The sequence below is a fragment of the Urocampus carinirostris genome, chromosome 1, assembly GCF_059441175.1.
Source record: "Urocampus carinirostris isolate Australia breed hairy pipefish chromosome 1, RoL_Ucar_1.0, whole genome shotgun sequence".
Taxonomy (NCBI): domain Eukaryota; kingdom Metazoa; phylum Chordata; class Actinopteri; order Syngnathiformes; family Syngnathidae; genus Urocampus; species Urocampus carinirostris.
In genome coordinates, this window is record NC_142349.1 from 8,921,280 (window position 1) to 8,937,992 (window position 16,713).

At 37.8% G+C, this 16,713-nt stretch overlaps 2 protein-coding genes across 2 annotated transcripts; both read right to left on the bottom strand.

Moving 5' to 3' along the window:
• Window positions 1-1,705: 1,705 nt before the first annotated feature.
• Window positions 1,706-9,198, bottom strand: LOC148373425 (uncharacterized). Its single transcript, XM_088320903.1, has 12 exons — window positions 8,917-9,198; window positions 5,727-5,838; window positions 5,487-5,580; window positions 5,292-5,346; window positions 5,014-5,154; window positions 4,761-4,921; window positions 4,280-4,378; window positions 4,031-4,176; window positions 2,863-3,034; window positions 2,685-2,797; window positions 2,376-2,460; window positions 1,706-2,309 (listed from the first exon to the last, which is right to left on the bottom strand). Exons 1-12 carry the CDS (start codon window positions 9,029-9,031, stop codon window positions 2,253-2,255), a joined length of 1,350 nt encoding a protein of 449 aa, XP_088177029.1. The 5' UTR covers window positions 9,032-9,198; the 3' UTR covers window positions 1,706-2,252.
• A 217-nt stretch (window positions 9,199-9,415) lies between these two features.
• Window positions 9,416-16,108, bottom strand: nudt9 (nudix (nucleoside diphosphate linked moiety X)-type motif 9). Its single transcript, XM_088321010.1, has 8 exons — window positions 15,896-16,108; window positions 14,430-14,687; window positions 14,077-14,166; window positions 13,362-13,448; window positions 13,124-13,235; window positions 12,869-13,015; window positions 12,607-12,691; window positions 9,416-12,521 (listed from the first exon to the last, which is right to left on the bottom strand). Exons 1-8 carry the CDS (start codon window positions 15,991-15,993, stop codon window positions 12,376-12,378), a joined length of 1,023 nt encoding a protein of 340 aa, XP_088177136.1. The 5' UTR covers window positions 15,994-16,108; the 3' UTR covers window positions 9,416-12,375.
• Between the last annotated feature and the right edge of the window lie 605 nt (window positions 16,109-16,713).

A 16,713-nucleotide genomic window follows, 5' to 3' on the forward strand; every position in this document is an offset into this window, starting at 1 on the left:
CATTGCACAAATCTAGAGCAGGAGGTGCGAGCCTATGGCTCTTTATAAATACATGTCTCGGGGACAAAAACTATGTATAATTTATGTTGTTCCATTTACGAATTGTTCAACAGAGATAAGTGTGTGCAAAGCCAAATTCACGCTGTCAAAGAGGTTTTGTGCAGTATAGAAAGGGCACTTACACTAGTTTATAGTCAAGGTGTCACACAAACTGACTCCATTTTGACTGTACATAGCTGAGGAATCCTTTACATGTAAGCACATTAAATAATGCATGTTCACTGTTGAGACACTATGATGAAATCCCACAATATAAACTTGATTGGGTAAGCAATGGGCGCATCTCTCCTCACACAGCACACTTCCTTCTCTTTCTCGCCTGTGTCCACTGCGCTGAGGGAAATGGAAAGTTTTTGTTTGCAGTATTATATGACGATTTTACAAAAGAACCACTTGCACCTTGTTCTGAAAACATTTACGAAATAAATGAAGTTCCACTTGAGCCTCAACAATCCTTAGTGCTGTAAGGCGACAAGAGTGGTATATTTGTTTACATAGGGTCTGACATCAAGATTATTCTAAAAGTCTTATCAGATTATCTAAAGACACAGGATTAAAAAAAAGAGTGGGGAAAAAATAGCTTTTGTCTGCAGAGCGGGCTCGGAGATTTGATCTTAAAATATATGGTGTGGCTCTCCCAAAAATTTTATATTTCTGACCTACCGTAAATTCTGGACTATAAGCCACTACTTTTTTCCCTAACTATCAACCCTGCGGCTTATTCAGTGATGCAGCCAATTTATGTAATTTCTCTAACGGCCGCTAGCGGCGCTCGAGTGTGGCTACCATTAACTGCCCTGTCAAAGCTATATTATTATTATTATTAAAGCTTTGAAAACTCTCTCGGTGTACCGTCTTTCTTTGTAAATATGTGTAACCCATGTATAATATGTATTTTCAACTGTATATTTTTGTAATGTATTTATTTTAGACAATTATTCTGATATGTTTTGCACGGGTGAACGAAAAATGAGGGGCGGAACAAACGCGGGGTGCCAAGTTTAAGTGGGGACCGCTAAAGGTGAGGGACAGACAAGGAAAGAAGAGGGGGTAAAAAGTTGGTTAAAGAAAAAGGAGTTGCGTGAGTAAATGCATTCATCTGATATATTTTTCCCACCCTTACCTTTGGAAATATACACTTTTTTTCCTTGGATTACTTTTAACGACTTGGACTCTGCAGGTCTGCATCAAACCTTAAGTACCGGTATTATTTTCCGTTCATTTTGCCGGCTGTGATTTTTGGACTGTGGACTTAAATGAAGGACATTTAGTTTCAATTGTGGGACTTGAAGTCGGGTTTGGGTAAAATGATTGGGCGCATGCGGCTTATATACAAGTGCAGCTTGTGTATGTACAAAATCGGTTTTCCTCTTAAAATGTGGTGGGTCTGGAATTTACGGTAATTGATTATTTTACGGTGCGCCTTATAGTCTGGACGTTACAGTAGTTCAACCAATTGCAGTAACGTGACAATTTCAAACCAAGCATTTTGACCTATGAATTGGGAAAAAGGATAATTTCATGTAAATTTTGAGTTCTAATGGGATTGAATATCAACATCTAAGAATATGCCACAATACTTTAAGAAATGTTCTCATGTGGAAGAGTGAAGAAACAAAGTTGTGAACAAAGTCTGGAGCCAAAATAAAAGTTAGTTGTACAGTTTATTTCTCTTAGTGGAGATCATTTAAAAAAAATGAACAGCTCAAATTAATACAGTACATGTACCTTCCAAAAGTTTGTCTTTTATTTTGACATTTGGTATTTTTAAGTAAAATTACCAAAAGACCCTGTATATACTCTATAGAAAAATGTTATGTGCATTACGAAAAACAGTAACTTATATAAAACCAGTGCTGTGATTATGACGATCCACTTTTAGAGCAGTACATAGTATTGAAAAATATATAAATATAAATGAATGTTCAGAGTGGTACTTCTACATTCTGCAATCGTGATACAGTGGGGAAGATATGAGGGAAAAAAAGCAACCTTAGATGACTTTTCCACTGATATTTCAGCTTTAAAATGATCATTTCTATCACTTAAAGTCATTCTGCACACATGCAGTGTTAACATAAAATGATTTATGAACAAGGTCTCTGTGGGGGAGCTTCAAATGTAATTTTAATCTAAAGTTATTGCTGTGTACATCTGGCAGTGCTTTATAACTGACTACGTTTTGGTCTGTTTTAGTTCATGTCATGATCACTGACACTCTGCCGTAGATAATCTTCATACAGCTTTTTCTGGAAGGCAGAATACACATTAAATACAGTGTTTCAAAAACAATCAGTACTTCACATGTGCACTACCTTTTTGGTCTTTGCCACCTCATGAACAAAATCCAACTTCTCCTGCAATTGTCTTTTCTGCTTTCCTGACAATGTTGGCCGAGTCCTGTAAACCCAGAGAATTACATCAACCACAAAAAGAGGACTACTGCAAATCCACATAAATTAAACATAATTTACAGCTTTAATTTTCTCCCTGAATATATTTTAATGAGATTGTAATGGTGGAAGTGTCAATTATTGAATGGATTTTGTAAAAGAAGACCAGAGGCATGGTGATTTTAATAACATTTTAATATACTAACTGGAAGGGAAATGTGATTTTGGTACCTGAAAGAGAATCTTGCAATGATGAGCAGCAGAAAGGAGGCAAATATCATCCCCCCACAGCTGTAGAGCTGCTGTTCTCTTGACATGAACTCAAATATACGCACAACAGGAACCTGTGAGTTCCAAAAGAGACTGCTTAGTAAATGAAAACAGCAATAAAATGACCAAAAACTATTACCAGATAGAGAGAGAGGGCTTCAATGCCTTGGGGACCCAAAGCAATTTCCAAAACCTCCTTGGACAGAGTGCCCAGCAGCAGCACAGCCAAAAGCATCATGGGGATGCTAAAGCCCAGCAGTGTCAGAAAGCAGCTCTTGCAGCGAGCCCGGCGGTTTTCAATACCGACTTGCCTTTGAAATGGAAGCTTTATATCATCAATGTTGCCAAAATAACACTGCGAAAGGTTACAAGTCCCCAAACTACTAATCGACACCACAATTGGTCCGGCCCTCTGAATAATACCGGAGAGCATTTTGACGCACTCTCTTTTTTGGCCAAAAATAACTCAGTCTGGGTGTGCGTTTTTTGGTTGTAACAGGTTTCAAACCCGGGTCCCGGCGTTGAGAGCTCTTACCACTGGACGACTGGTGACTTAGATGACATTTTGAAAGGAACAGTGTTTTATAATCCTTACTACACTATCTTAGGCACGGTAGCAGAGACAAATGTTACTGTCGTTGTGCACTTCACATGTTACATGGACGGTACATTTGTCACTTACAATGCTTAGAGTAGAATATACAGTATATGCCAAGAATAAAAATAAAATATAATTTATTCTCATTTTAACATGGGAAACGCACAACAAAATTAACATTTGTCTCTGGTACCGTGAATAAAAATATTGTGATGAGATTAATTCTACAGCCTTCTACAAGTCATCTATTCCACTGGTGATCCAGGACTCTGAGAAATAAGATGAACATGGACCTGTTAATACTGTGCACAGCACAACAGAAAGTTAATGGTCCTTGGAGTTTTTTTCTATGAAATATTGAGATTATGCGAGTATTGAGATCATTATTTATTTCTTAATAATGTTATTATTAGTTTTCTGACTCTTGTGATTAATCGAGAAAGGGTTATGTGGTTATTATTTATTTAATTTATAGTGTTGTTCTTTATTTTCTGACGTTTTTTCATTTTGGCTTTTTGGAAAACAATACATTTAGTCAATCATCCAATAGTTTCTTTTTCGCTTACAAACTGACCTCGGCTCCTAATCCAAGAAGGGAAGACCTATGTATCCCTCACAGGAAGAGTTTGAGGACCCCTGGTTTAAAACGAAGGCATATCTTTTTCAAATTATTTTTTTGTTAATTGCTCCTGTTTAATGTGTGTGATACCTGTCACTGCTCATTTTCTCAGCAATGGCTTCACTAATGATGTCACAGTCCTTCTCCAAAGAGTTGAGTGTATTTTGGACTGTCTGATTGATGGTCTTTTCAATGGTGCGACACACTTCCTCAATCTGGTTGACGCAGCGGCTTGGCTGGAAAAAAATAAATCATAATCAGGCCCTTGAGAGCATAAACTACCGTGTGTATTCTATTTGCATTCACAAGGCTAAAATTTGGATCAACTTCCAAAAGTACCTTATTTGGGTTAGGAACGTAAATGGTGGGCATGTCAAAGCCACATTTGTTAAGTCCTGGTCGTTTGCAAAGCTCCTGGACAATCTGCATCATGACTCTCTGGGGCGGACAAAACAACAAGTGAGACACAGGGCATTTCTTTCCATATTTCAAAGAACATTTGAACTTTCGTAAATCCTTGGATTCTTAAATACTAATAGCATTCGGACTAGTGAACTGTGTTCATTATATTTGTAATAAATTATTGGAGTTGTATTACACCGCTTAAAATATTAGAATAACAAAACACTACAAAAGTTAATTGCATGGTGTCAAGAGTTCTAAAATTCCACAGTTTAAGTACAAGTACCTTTTATTGCATAGTCTTTTTTTTTTACGTCTTCTCAATTTGATATATTACTTTCTTGAATCCCCACCCCACAAAAGTTTCATGTGGCCCGATACAAAGTACTTAAAAGGTTGTACTCTATGATTCGCTTACTTGTCTATCCGACTCTCCTCCAGCCTCATCTGCCTTACTGAGGTAGAAACGCAGCCGATCCCCGTGCTTGTCATTCAGGGCCTCCACAATGTTAAGTGTACGCTTGCAAAGAGCTTGCCCCATCGGGTCGAAGAAGACCAGAATCAGATCACAGAGATCACCTGAGCAAGCGGTAAAATGGGAAGACTGAATATTGCACTTCACATCAAAGACATCACGTCAAACTCTTTGTTAAGCGGTCATGATGACCCACCAAGCCACAAGATGACTTCGTCCACGTCAAAGGGATATTTCATATCTCCATCCACCAACCCGGGCGAATCCACAAAAGTCACCAGGCTGAAACGTTTCTGCCGTGACGTGCAGATTTCTGTGCTTAGATACTCTGATACACCTGGAAAACACATACAAATTGTAAAATAGCCTTTTCTTTAACAATTCTGGAAGTTTTGTGAATGACTGCACTTGTTGTTGTTGAATAATACGGCGGGGTTGTTTTTTTTGTTAGAAAAAACGCTTTGAAAAGCTCACCTTTGAATTCTTGTAGAGGTTTGAAGTGAGGATATAGATGAAGAGTGGCATTTCCCTAAATATAGCACAAACAATGGTCATTGTCTTCATACAGCAAGTCTTGTAGGAAATCATTCAGTTGCACAGTAAAAAGTGCTTCACGCTGAGGTCTGTTTACTCTGGTCTTAATTCAACAGTTTTAAAAAAAATCCTTACTGTAAGGGATTCTCTCTTCCGCCCACTTGTCACAAAACTGAATCCCTGAGTCTCGATAGCAACACCAGTCCGCTGAATGTGCTCTTCAACATACCTGAAAAGACCGAATCTTCACAAATCAAATTGAGCATGGGCAAACAAAATTAAAACTACAAAAATAATTGAAAAGAACATCCTAAATGCACCAAAAAAAAAAAAAAAAAAATATATATATATATATATATATATATATATATATACCAGTTGATGAAAGAGCTTTTCCCAGCAGAGTGGTTTCCCATGAGCATCACAGTAATCTTCTTTCTAGGGGGCAGCAACTTGACACCTACAGACTCAGCCACAGCAATCAATCCTGAAGATGAAGACACGCGTACAATAAAAACAAAATCCCCTGCATAGTTCAACTTTAGAACTTGCACATTTGCAATTTCCGTTAGAATCGATCTTTCATTTATATGCTAAAAGATTTTGTGTTTTTGCAGTTTTGCAACAAAAAAACCTTCGCTGCCATCTGGTGGAGCGTTGGTGTTGTTGGGTTCGAATATTCAGGTTTTTTTGTCTTGAAATATTTAGTTTATAGGTGAAACAGGTTTTGCACCTTCAAAAGCAAAAAGGAGGTTTCTGACTCCCATGACGTGGCTACAAAAATCAACATAACTTTTATTTTGCTTTTACTAAAATGAGTACGGTAAATTGCACATTTGCTTGCCCGCATTTCATGATTCTCGTGAAAACTTATTGAATCTTAATAGTATTCCAGACCATAGAATGGACATGCGAGGGTGGTTTGTTTGGAGGGAATTATGTATCACTAGAATTGTCTTGCTGCAACCTTTTCATATCCATTCAGCACTACAAACTATTGAAAGGAAGTGGGTAGTATTACTTTTATTTTTTTTTTAAAAGTCTTAAGATACCGTAATTTGTTTGCATCTTATTTAAAGAATTTTTTTTAACACTTATTAGTAAAAACAACCAGAAGACGGAGAAACATTTGGGGTTGAAAGAAGTGAAGCTGTGATTATTTGGGGGAGTAGTGGACAAAATTATAAGTAAATTTGTCAGATAGACATTGCATGTATGCTCTGGACACAAAAAGACTAAACTGTGACATAATGGACATGTGCAAAGGAGAAAGAGCTCTGCGAGGGTGGATCTAGTAAGAGAAGATTTGCACAAGGTTTAGAATGGAAAGGAAATAAATAAACAGAAGCATCAGGCGCTGAGGGTCAGTTTAGCTAAGCCCTGTGTAGGGTTAAATCAAATAGTGGTTATATGTATACTTTGTATCGATTTCACATTACTTTTTAAGTCTTCTTTATTTGCTTCTTTTCTCTGTTTAAGTAATGTATAGAGCACAAGCCTTATAGTCCATTTTAGGGTGCTTTTACAACTTTTTAAATGCCTAAACACCTTTGTACCATCTTATCCCTTTAATTTGATTTTATTATATCAGCCCTCGCGGCATCAGTTTGTTAAGTGTTCCTAGGGTAAGGACCAAAACCTATGGTGAAGCAGCATTTAGAAACTTTCGTTCTCAGCTGTGGAACGGAGGACATCAGGTCTGCGAGAACCCTTGATATTATTAAGGGGAGGCCAAGACCCCCTTTTTTAATATGACTTTTAATTAATTACTATTATTTCATTAGATTTTTTTTTACTGCTAACCTTTGACTGCAACATATTTTCCTGTTTACCACACATATGTATGTTTTTTATTTCTATATTTGGGGGCCCACACTGACATTGTGAGATGGCTGAAAATCCTTTGCTGAGGTAATCTGCTGCCATCTTTTTTAGTGTGGACAAGCCTCCCTCTCGTCTCTTTCCTTACATGGCTAGTATGTACCTTGCTATTAATGTTGAATCTTTGCACCTGACGTCCCATTGCATTCTCCGGAAGTATGATGACAAAAGCACACGAGCGGACAGCAGTTGAATAAGCAGTTAAGTTGAAACAAATATCTATAACTAAGACAAAGGAATATATCTACAACTTTTTACAATGGTAATTTCTAGCAAAAAATTTTTTTACCCTTTGAATATTAAGACTTAATTATCCATCCATCCATTCATCCATCCATCATGTACCGATTATCAGAGTTCGGGTACCAGGGGCAGCAGCCTCAGCAGGAAAGCCCAGATCTCCCAATCCAGAGCGCATCCGACGGGATCCCAATACGTAATGATTAATTATTACAATATATGCATTTACCCCACTAACTCACAAGCAGATAATTAGTCTATAAAGAGAAAACAATGATAATCTGATGGAGACTGTTAGCCGAGATATGCTTCAGTGTATTTGGCAGGAGTTGGATTACAGACTTTACATATGCAGTCTCTCAGGCGGTACTCATATTGAAAGTTTATGAAATTGTTCACATACGGTAATCAACATGCTTTTGATTTTTAATTCAGATTCAGAATGATAAATCTTATGATCTTCCAACATTAATTATTTGTCATTACAATAGAAAATATTATTACTTTCTAAAATGTTATTTTTTTAACACCCTTTATTTTAATTATATTACTTATTTTATTTTAACCATTGTGTGTGTCGGTGTATTAGCTGTTCCAGGTTGTTAAGTGGAGGGAAAGGGGGGTGGGGAGGATTTTATCTTTTTATTGTACACCGAATTGTTTTATACAGCATTATGAATGGCAATTCATTGGCTGAAAAGTGCTTTGCTGGACAAATAAATTGGATTGGAAGCCTTGCTGAAATGGAGCATATTTACCTATTGTACATATTAAACGGATGAAACTAAATATACAAGTACGGTAATCTATAGCTTATGTTCAACAAAGGGAATAGACAATTCAATCTGCAACTTCAGTGGAATTGTTTTAACGACAAACCCTTATTCTATAGCTTATGAATGACCTATATTTCATGTTGGCAATATATTATTTGTTATTGCAACATCCATTGCAGCCTTGTCATCCTGGAAGAATTACCTCATGAGCAGTTCCTTCATTTTCCTCATGTTGAGGTTTTTGAGTTTTCCCTTGCCCTCATGTAGGTTTTAGATGAGATGGTGGTGTGTTAATAGTCTGTAGTTTATATGTGATCTGCACAGCCCCTTTGAGACTCCTTGTGATTAACGGGATTCCAATAAACATGACTTAACAATGAAGCAACCTCCCAATCAAGACTTTAATGGGAGTGTACCATTTATGAGTGACTCCCCGCACTTTTGATTATAACAGCTCAAGGCAAAGAATGACAAATTCAAGTGATCCAATCCTAGAGTGGAGCTACAATAAAGGAACATCAAAGAAAGAAACGAAATCTGCTTTATATGACTGCCGACGCCACATTTTATATAATATTAGCGAGTTAGCTGGCAGCTTTGGGGGCAGCTAACCGGCTTGCTAGCATGTTGGCTAACTTTAAGCAATTCGGCATCATCAGCCAACTCACCACTTTCGGGTTCTGTGTACAGTTGATGGCATTCCCGCAAAATTCGCTCGTCGCAGGAGACGCCACCAGAAATGGTGTCTGCATTTGCCGCGCTTCTACTTTTTCTTCCAGACATTTTTCTTTTCAAAAGTCAGACGTTTAAGAATTATTTCAAATCATAAACCATCTGTGGCTGCAGTTCCCACTTGCTATGAGTTTGAATCGGCCCGGTACGCTGGAACGCAGGAAAGCGACGCAATAGTCGCGCCACGTCGCCCACTTGAGTCGATTATTGTAGCAAGGATTTCTGGGTAATGTATTTCACTTTTAGACTGCTCAATAGAATCACTCCAGTACTGTTTTATGTGTAAATCGCAGTCAATTGCACCTCTTATAATTACAATTCCCAGTATTAAAGGGACGGTGTGTAATATTTGGTGCTTCTTAGTGGAACAAAAAAACTATCTTTCAGTAGGAAAAATATATTGATGTGAATACTAGGCAAAAAATGCACCAACGATCATACCAATGTTAATTTTATTAAAAAAAAAAAATCATTAGAACAAGAAATTTGTGTTTCAGTTACACAATGGAATCCATATTTGTCCGGCAGAATGCTGCCTCGCTTTGCTCTGTGGCACTGGCCCTTGCTCGCGCCAAGACGACACAGTGCCATTTAATGGTCAAATATTACATACACATCGGTGCTTTACGCGAGCATAAACTTTTCAAAAATAACACAGCTCCTATTTACTAACAGCCACACAGACTATGTAGAATTAAAAAAAAGAATTTGCATAAAACAAGTACATTTTATTTACCAAAATAAACAACACTAACCATTATTTCCACCTCTTTCTTAGTCCTTTCTCCACCTGCAGTAAATTTAGTGTTGCTTATTGGACGTAGCAGAATATTTAAAAAGAATCCCCTCTAAAATTATAATATGGTGTACACAATTTAAAATGATCAGAACACTATAAAATACAGGGGGACCTTTATGTTGACAGGTATGGAACTGTAGTTTAATTGAAAGAAACATTGCAATATTTAATGAAATTGTTTCATCCCTGTCAATTTATACATTTTACCCGTATTTTAAACTGTGTTTTTTTGATCATTTAAAATTGTGTATGCCGTACAATTTGGTACAGAATATATTATTATATATATATATATATATACTGCTACGTAAAATAAGCAACAATTAATTTACTGCAAGTGCGGAAAGAATTAAGGAAGATTCTGAAATAATTGTTTGGTTATTTTTACTTGGTAAATAAACTTGTTCACACAAATTATCTTTGTTTTAATTCTGCATATTCTGCATAGTCTGTAGTGCTATGAGTTAATGGATGCCACTTGTGTTTGTAAGGTTTATTCTTGCTTGATAAGGGAATTGCAAACATTACTAAGGGTATTGATTGGTTGTGGTTGTTTTACTTTGTACATTAAAATAAACTGTGTGTTTTGACACAAATTGATGATTGTAAAAATAGATACTGTCAACGTTATTAGATCATATAATTATTTTATTCCATTAGGAAAAGGGCAAGAATTGCACCATGAATATTCACAGTGGAAGCCTGTGAAACAGACATCTGTTAGGATTATTTGTGCTGTAGCAGGATAGCGTCAGATGGAAAAGGTGGAGTCAAATTCAATTGAGAAACTGCTGCTCTTTTTATTGTTGGGAAGGAAGCTCCTTTTCATCGTTCCCTGACGCCATCAAGCAAAGGTTAATGAAAAGTTGCATAAAGGTTAGGAGATTTTATTAGTTTCAGACGAGTCCATTTGTCGTTGTTTTTGTGGCAGCATTCACTGAACTGTTCTCTCGCCACTCAAAAATTGAGTCCGTATTTCTTTTCAAGCGCCCTTATAAATCGAATTGAAATATGGAGGATCTGCAAACTACCACAAAAACCTTTTAATGTACGTATGTCAGAGGCGTGCATACGTTCTATTCCAAGGGCCACCTAAATAAACTTTTAAGAGGCACTTTTAGGGGGTTTGGGGGCTTAAAAGCAGACTAAAAATAGCTTTTGGTTTTATTTAAAACGCAAAGCCAAATTGTTAAGATTCATTTGACCAGGGTTGGGTAGGTTTACTTTAACTGGATTACTTTCAATTAATTTTGGATTACTTCAATAACAAATATGGTAATAAAAGACAAAAGAAACTAAATATGAATGAAATTACTAAATTTTGTGCAGGCTTGGGAAGTAACGGAATACATGGAACGGCAAAAACGATGTTGGCAAGCTGTTTGGATTTATTTTTATTTTGTGACTGTCGCATTTTATGTTAGTTTTACCGGAGATGAAAGAGATCAAAGCCAGGAGAGAAAGCTTACCACGTGTTAAGTCGTAATTTTATTCATATTTAGTTTATTTTGTCTTTTATTAGCATATTTGGCATTGGAGTAATCCAAAAGTAATTGAAAGTAATCCTGTTAAAGTAACCCTACCCAACCCTGCATTTGACAAAACAATTCCTAGAAAAAAATTCATTTTCAAGTAGTTAGCTATGGATATGGAAAAAAAAAGCTTTGCAAAGTGTCCAAATTTTTGCGAAGAAAGTATTACATTGCAAAGAAGATTTTTTTGTTTGACAGAATATTTTTCACATTTTGAGTATTATTATTTTTATGTATTGTATTTTTATGGGGCGGCCGGGTGGTTAGTTCACTGCCCCATAGTGTAGAGGTCCTGGTTTCAATTCCAGCTACCGAAGCCTCCCTGCGTTGGTTTTGCATGTTCTCCACGTGCTGGCCTGAGTTTGCTTGGGCACTCCGGTTTCCTCCCACGAAAAATGCATGTCAGTTTAAATGGCTGGTACAAATTGTCTCTAGGTGTGAATGAGTGAGTTGTTTGACAACCAATTCAGGATGTTCCCTGCCTAAAGATGGGTGGGTCTTGCTCCAGCACTCCTGTGACCCTAGTGAGGATAAGCAGCGCAGCAAATGGACAGATGGATTCATTTATAGTGAAAAAAAATTACTTGAAATGGCTTAATGTGGTTAGCAGATTGGTTTACTCATGTTAGGTATATATTTCTCATTTTTTTGTGATTAAGGGCTATACAAATAAATATGACTTGATTTTACTCAAAACAATGTCAAGTTGTATGTAAAGTTAATGTAAAGTTAACTGTGATTTTACTCATATAACGTTTAAATTAATGAAGCAAATTTATTTTTTTCGCATGACCACAGCAGGTTAATGTTATCTTTGTAAACAATGAATCTATTAGCATAATTTTAAGCGCCAGAAAAATGTGCTCCTTTTGTTTTTGTCAAATGTTAAGCTTCCCCCGGATCAGATGTTGCTAAACTGTATGCGTCTGTCTTGCACTTGCAGTAGAGCGGCAGACAAATGCGCTGTTGTTCGTTATCAATAAAATCATCTGTCTCCACATTTATTGTTATTATAAACGTCAATGTATGATTAAATATTTATGTATAATTTATCGCACAAGTGGCTACCAGTGAGATTTCCTCTCTCTGGCAACCAGCTCCAGTAAATGGGAATGGCTCGCATAGAGTGGGAAAGACGAGTCCACATCCACCCACTGGACTTGGCCTGCGTCATCGCCGGCCTGCAAAGGCAGCTCGCTCACGCTGTTGCCTGGGTGTAAACAATTGGATTTTAAAAAATGTATTAAACATGGTTAAATTATCAAAACACATCTTTTGACTCATGCATTGCATACCCTTTTCATCATGAAAGTTGACTGCAACAGTCTCCATCCATGCGTTATCGGTATTTCTGGGATCATCTACATAGCCTTTAAAAACCTGCAAGGAAAAATATAAATACAAATATATGTATTACATACATTTTTCATTACATCGAGGTAACATAAAATGGTAAACACATGGAAAATTATGATTATGATATTTGGGACTCATATCTATAAAATTATTGTGACAAACATGTTGACAAGATTTTCTCTGCCCTAGTCACTATCAGACCTCAAACCCTGATGATTTGAAGAGCTCAGTGATGCGCTCATGTATTTCCGATTTCTCTAATGCTGACACTGCCAGCGAATTCAAGGCCTCTTCTGAAAACTCTCGTTGAAGCGTGAGAGAAACCTGCTCCCCTGGGTCCACCATCCCCTACAAAAGAAACAACAAGAGGGAAATTCCGTCGCTGAAAGTGCAGTACAAGGAACGTTGATGAGCATGTGAACGAGTATTAACAAAATGTAGGGAAAAAAAACCCACGCCTGGGATGGCCCACTCCCCGCAGTCTTTTCTCTTGATGGACACAAATTGCAGGATGGGCTTTTTGGAGACAGGGTGAAGAATCTTTTCTCCTTTAGCATCTAATTTCCATCTGCCAGAAAACAACCCACATTACAAAGTGAATCTGATGAGGGAGCAACCTGATTTTTTTTAATCAGCTGAGTAAAATGTAATGTAGAGAAAAGTATTCCCGTAAGACACACAAAAACAATATTACCTTGTGACAATAGGATCTGCAGCATGGTTAGGTCCCCACCGCCCTAGCAAACCTCTACCAACTAGCCCTGTGCGACCACGAGGATTTCTAAAAAGAAAAAGGTATTGACAAAACATATTAATAAAGAAACCGACTGAATAACTGTAACTGGCTATATGACATCTCTCAGAAGCCTGTGACATGAATGAAAGTAGACAAAATAAACAGTGGATTAATTGATACTTACTTTTCCTTAAGGAACTAAAACTGATGGTAGGAGAAACACGTTTTGTTTTAACGATTTTCCTTCCTTCCTGTCTCAAGAGGGTATAGCGCTAAATCATGGATAATTCAGAGACTGGGACGGATTTCAAACTTACTATTACTCTATCACTGAGTGATAAATGACAGGAGATAAGACACTCGACATTTCATGCTATTTTTATCTACCTTTTCTGTGTTTTTGAATTGTAAAAAGCTAAGAATGGGATTTTACTTTTTCTACAACATAACATCAAAACAAAAAATAGGTTGATCAATTAAACCCATAATACAAATATAAATAATATCAAACAAGAGTATATATATTAGCAGGAATGCAGGTTTGTAATTAGCATAATATTTAAGTATCATAAAGAATATTATCACACACAGTATTGAGTTAAAATAGTTGTGACACAAACCAATAAGGTGCAACATCAAATGAACCACTTCTCTTAATAATTGGTGTAATTACAGTGGCTTGCCATCTTCCACAATGTAGCAGCCCTCAAAGCTTCTTCTGTCAACAGAACCATCCAAAGCATTGAACTGTGGAGTGAATGAGCTGCAATACAAATAATAACAAAATCAAGATATTTCTGACATAAATAGTATATTAAAAGTAAATATCCACAGAATTGTTCATGGATTGTTTTCGAAAACATTTATAGCAACAGTGTACTTCAAAGCAACACATGAACACAAAAATAATCTATGCCCAAAATAATAAACCTGAACTGCCTGGATGTTGGACAATTGAGTGTTGTTGAAAGCAAGGAATATTGTAAGTACCGAATGCACACCATACCATAATGGAGTAATGCTCACCCAATATCAGGGTCGGCCCATGCTGGCTTCCTTGCCACTGAAGGATGAGTGTAGTTGACCGGATTATAGCTTGGGAAACTTTGACTCCAGTCCACTTGCGAATCACTAACTGGGAAACGCATAGTTTCGCAAGAGGGATACTTGGGGCATCTGGACTTGATGTGTGCTGAAGAGCCCATTGTCCAGATGCTCTTGGAGAAGTTTGAACAAGTCGTACCGATGAGAAGCGGGTGGGCCGCTGAACAGGGAATGACAGCTCTGCGGGAAAGAAAAATTCGGAATGTCGCAAAATTTTTCAGCTCTGCATAACCCAGTGACGTGCAGTTAGGGGAAGCATGGGAGGCTATGCCTCACCTCTCATTGTAGAAATATTAATTGGTTGCATCTATTAGGCGTTAAAGTGCTTTCTCTTTTAACTTAACAATTTACCGATTTTCGTTTCACCAACACGTAACGTAATACTGTGCTGAGCCTCTGCAGATGGAAAATGGGGCACGCAACTCTCTTGCGTCATGGCAGAAGGCGATAATAAAACCATGATTTTGATTTGCCGCACATCTCATCCCCCAAAAATATAATTAGGGATGGTATTAGCAAGATAACAGCAAGTAAAGCCATTAATTGTTGCATGGGCTTTCTTCCATAATGGGGCATTACTTATCTGTTGATGCTTTTATACAAAAGGAGAAGCACATAGACTTTGATTATAAGTTAGGTAAGACCCATCCATCCATTTTCTGCACCACACCTCTTCAGTAGGGTTGCAGGGGTACTGGAGCCCAGCTTAGCTATCTTCGGCCAGTGGGCAGAGGACACCCTGAACTGGTTGCCAACCAGTCACAGGGCACACTGAGACAGACAGCTCACTCGCTTATTCTTACCTAGGGACAATTTAGACTGGCCAATTAACCTGAAATCCGTGTTTTTGGAAACTGGAGAAACCGGAGGAAAACCCAAGCAAGCACGGGGAGAACATGCAAACTCCACACACAGAGGCTGCGGTAGCTGGAATTGAACCCTGGACCTCCGCACCGTAGGGCTGTGCGCTAACCACCCAAGAGCCCTATAAAAATACAATACATAAAAATAACAATACTCAAAATGAGCAAAATATTCAGGAAGATCTAATCCCAGACCTCAGAACTGTGCCGCGGATGCCCAACCACTCAGCCGCCGTGCCGCTAAGTTAAGTTTTTTTTTCCTATGCTATAGTTTCATATTGCTTTCTTGATCTGATCTGAGGTAGGTTTATTTATTTGTAAATCTGACTGCCTCACCAAACACAACCCTTACCTGGTGTCAGTGGTGCAACTGCACTTTTAACAAAGATCAATACAAAAACAATGTTAATAGCAAATGTAACTACAAATATTGGCCTCTGAAATATCCTTGATTTCTGCAGTGAAAGCAGTCTAGTGGAGCTCGACTGCAGCACCAAATGTTTCCCTTACGACAACGATCCAAACCTGAGTCTGCAAGTGCTGACTGTAAAACGGAAGTCCAACAGAGTTGAAGTTACACAAATCGGGAAGAGCCAGTTTCGTCGCAGTGCAGAAGTTATCATTCCTAGAGTCAACGTATCAATAAGTCAAATGGTAATAACTGTTGCATAAACTACATGTTCCTTGCCATTGCCGACATGACCAGGAAGTGCATGAACTGATTACGTCATGACGCATCCATGAGGCACGTTCGTGTTGCGCTCGTCTCCATTTGCACACATGTGACCTAACCACGTGACAACACCATGACGGACGGCAGTAGCCCGTTTAAATCAGTGGACGAGGAAAGTAAACAGTAGACAACAACAAGAAAAGCAATACAGTACTATTCAACACCATTGGCAATGACAAGTAAAAGAAGGGACCGCACATAAAGTCATGCCCCTTCCATGACCAGACTGCAATGGATGTTGCAATAATAAATGATACACAGATATTGTCAACATAAAACATAGGTTATTCATATGCTATAGAATAGAAGTGTGTTTTAAGCTTAGATTTAAACATTTCCACTGAGGTTGCTGATCGAATCTCAGGGGGAAGAGCATTCCACTGCACTGGGGCCCGAATGGAGAACGCTCTCGAACCTGCGGAACTCTTCTTGGCTCTTGGGATCACTAGTAGACCAGCATTTTCAGAGCGAAGGCTCCGGACCAGAACATAGGGCGAAATTAAATCTGAAAGATATGAAGGAGCAAGTCCATCCATTCATCCATCCATTTGTTCTATCTGTCTGTCTGTCCATCAATCAATCACCCTAGTCAATTCAAGTTTAGTGATGA

Bases quoted from the DNA above. Each gene is read 5' to 3' on its own strand.
- LOC148373425 (XM_088320903.1), bottom strand. From the start codon at position 9,031: ATGTCTGGAAGAAAAAGTAGAAGCGCGGCAAATGCAGACACCATTTCT. The intron at 5,581-5,726 runs GTATATATATAT...CGGTCTTTTCAG, and splicing joins AAAAGCTCTTTCATCAACTG to GTATGTTGAAGAGCACATTC. The intron at 5,347-5,486 runs GTAAGGATTTTT...TGCTATATTTAG, and splicing joins GGAAGAGAGAATCCCTTACA to GGAAATGCCACTCTTCATCT.
- nudt9 (XM_088321010.1), bottom strand. From the start codon at position 15,993: ATGATAACTTCTGCACTGCGACGAAACTGGCTCTTCCCGATTTGTGTA. The intron at 13,236-13,361 runs GTAATATTGTTT...GTTTTCTGGCAG, and splicing joins GCAGATCCTATTGTCACAAG to ATGGAAATTAGATGCTAAAG. The intron at 13,016-13,123 runs GTGGGTTTTTTT...TTTCTTTTGTAG, and splicing joins GGGAGTGGGCCATCCCAGGC to GGGATGGTGGACCCAGGGGA.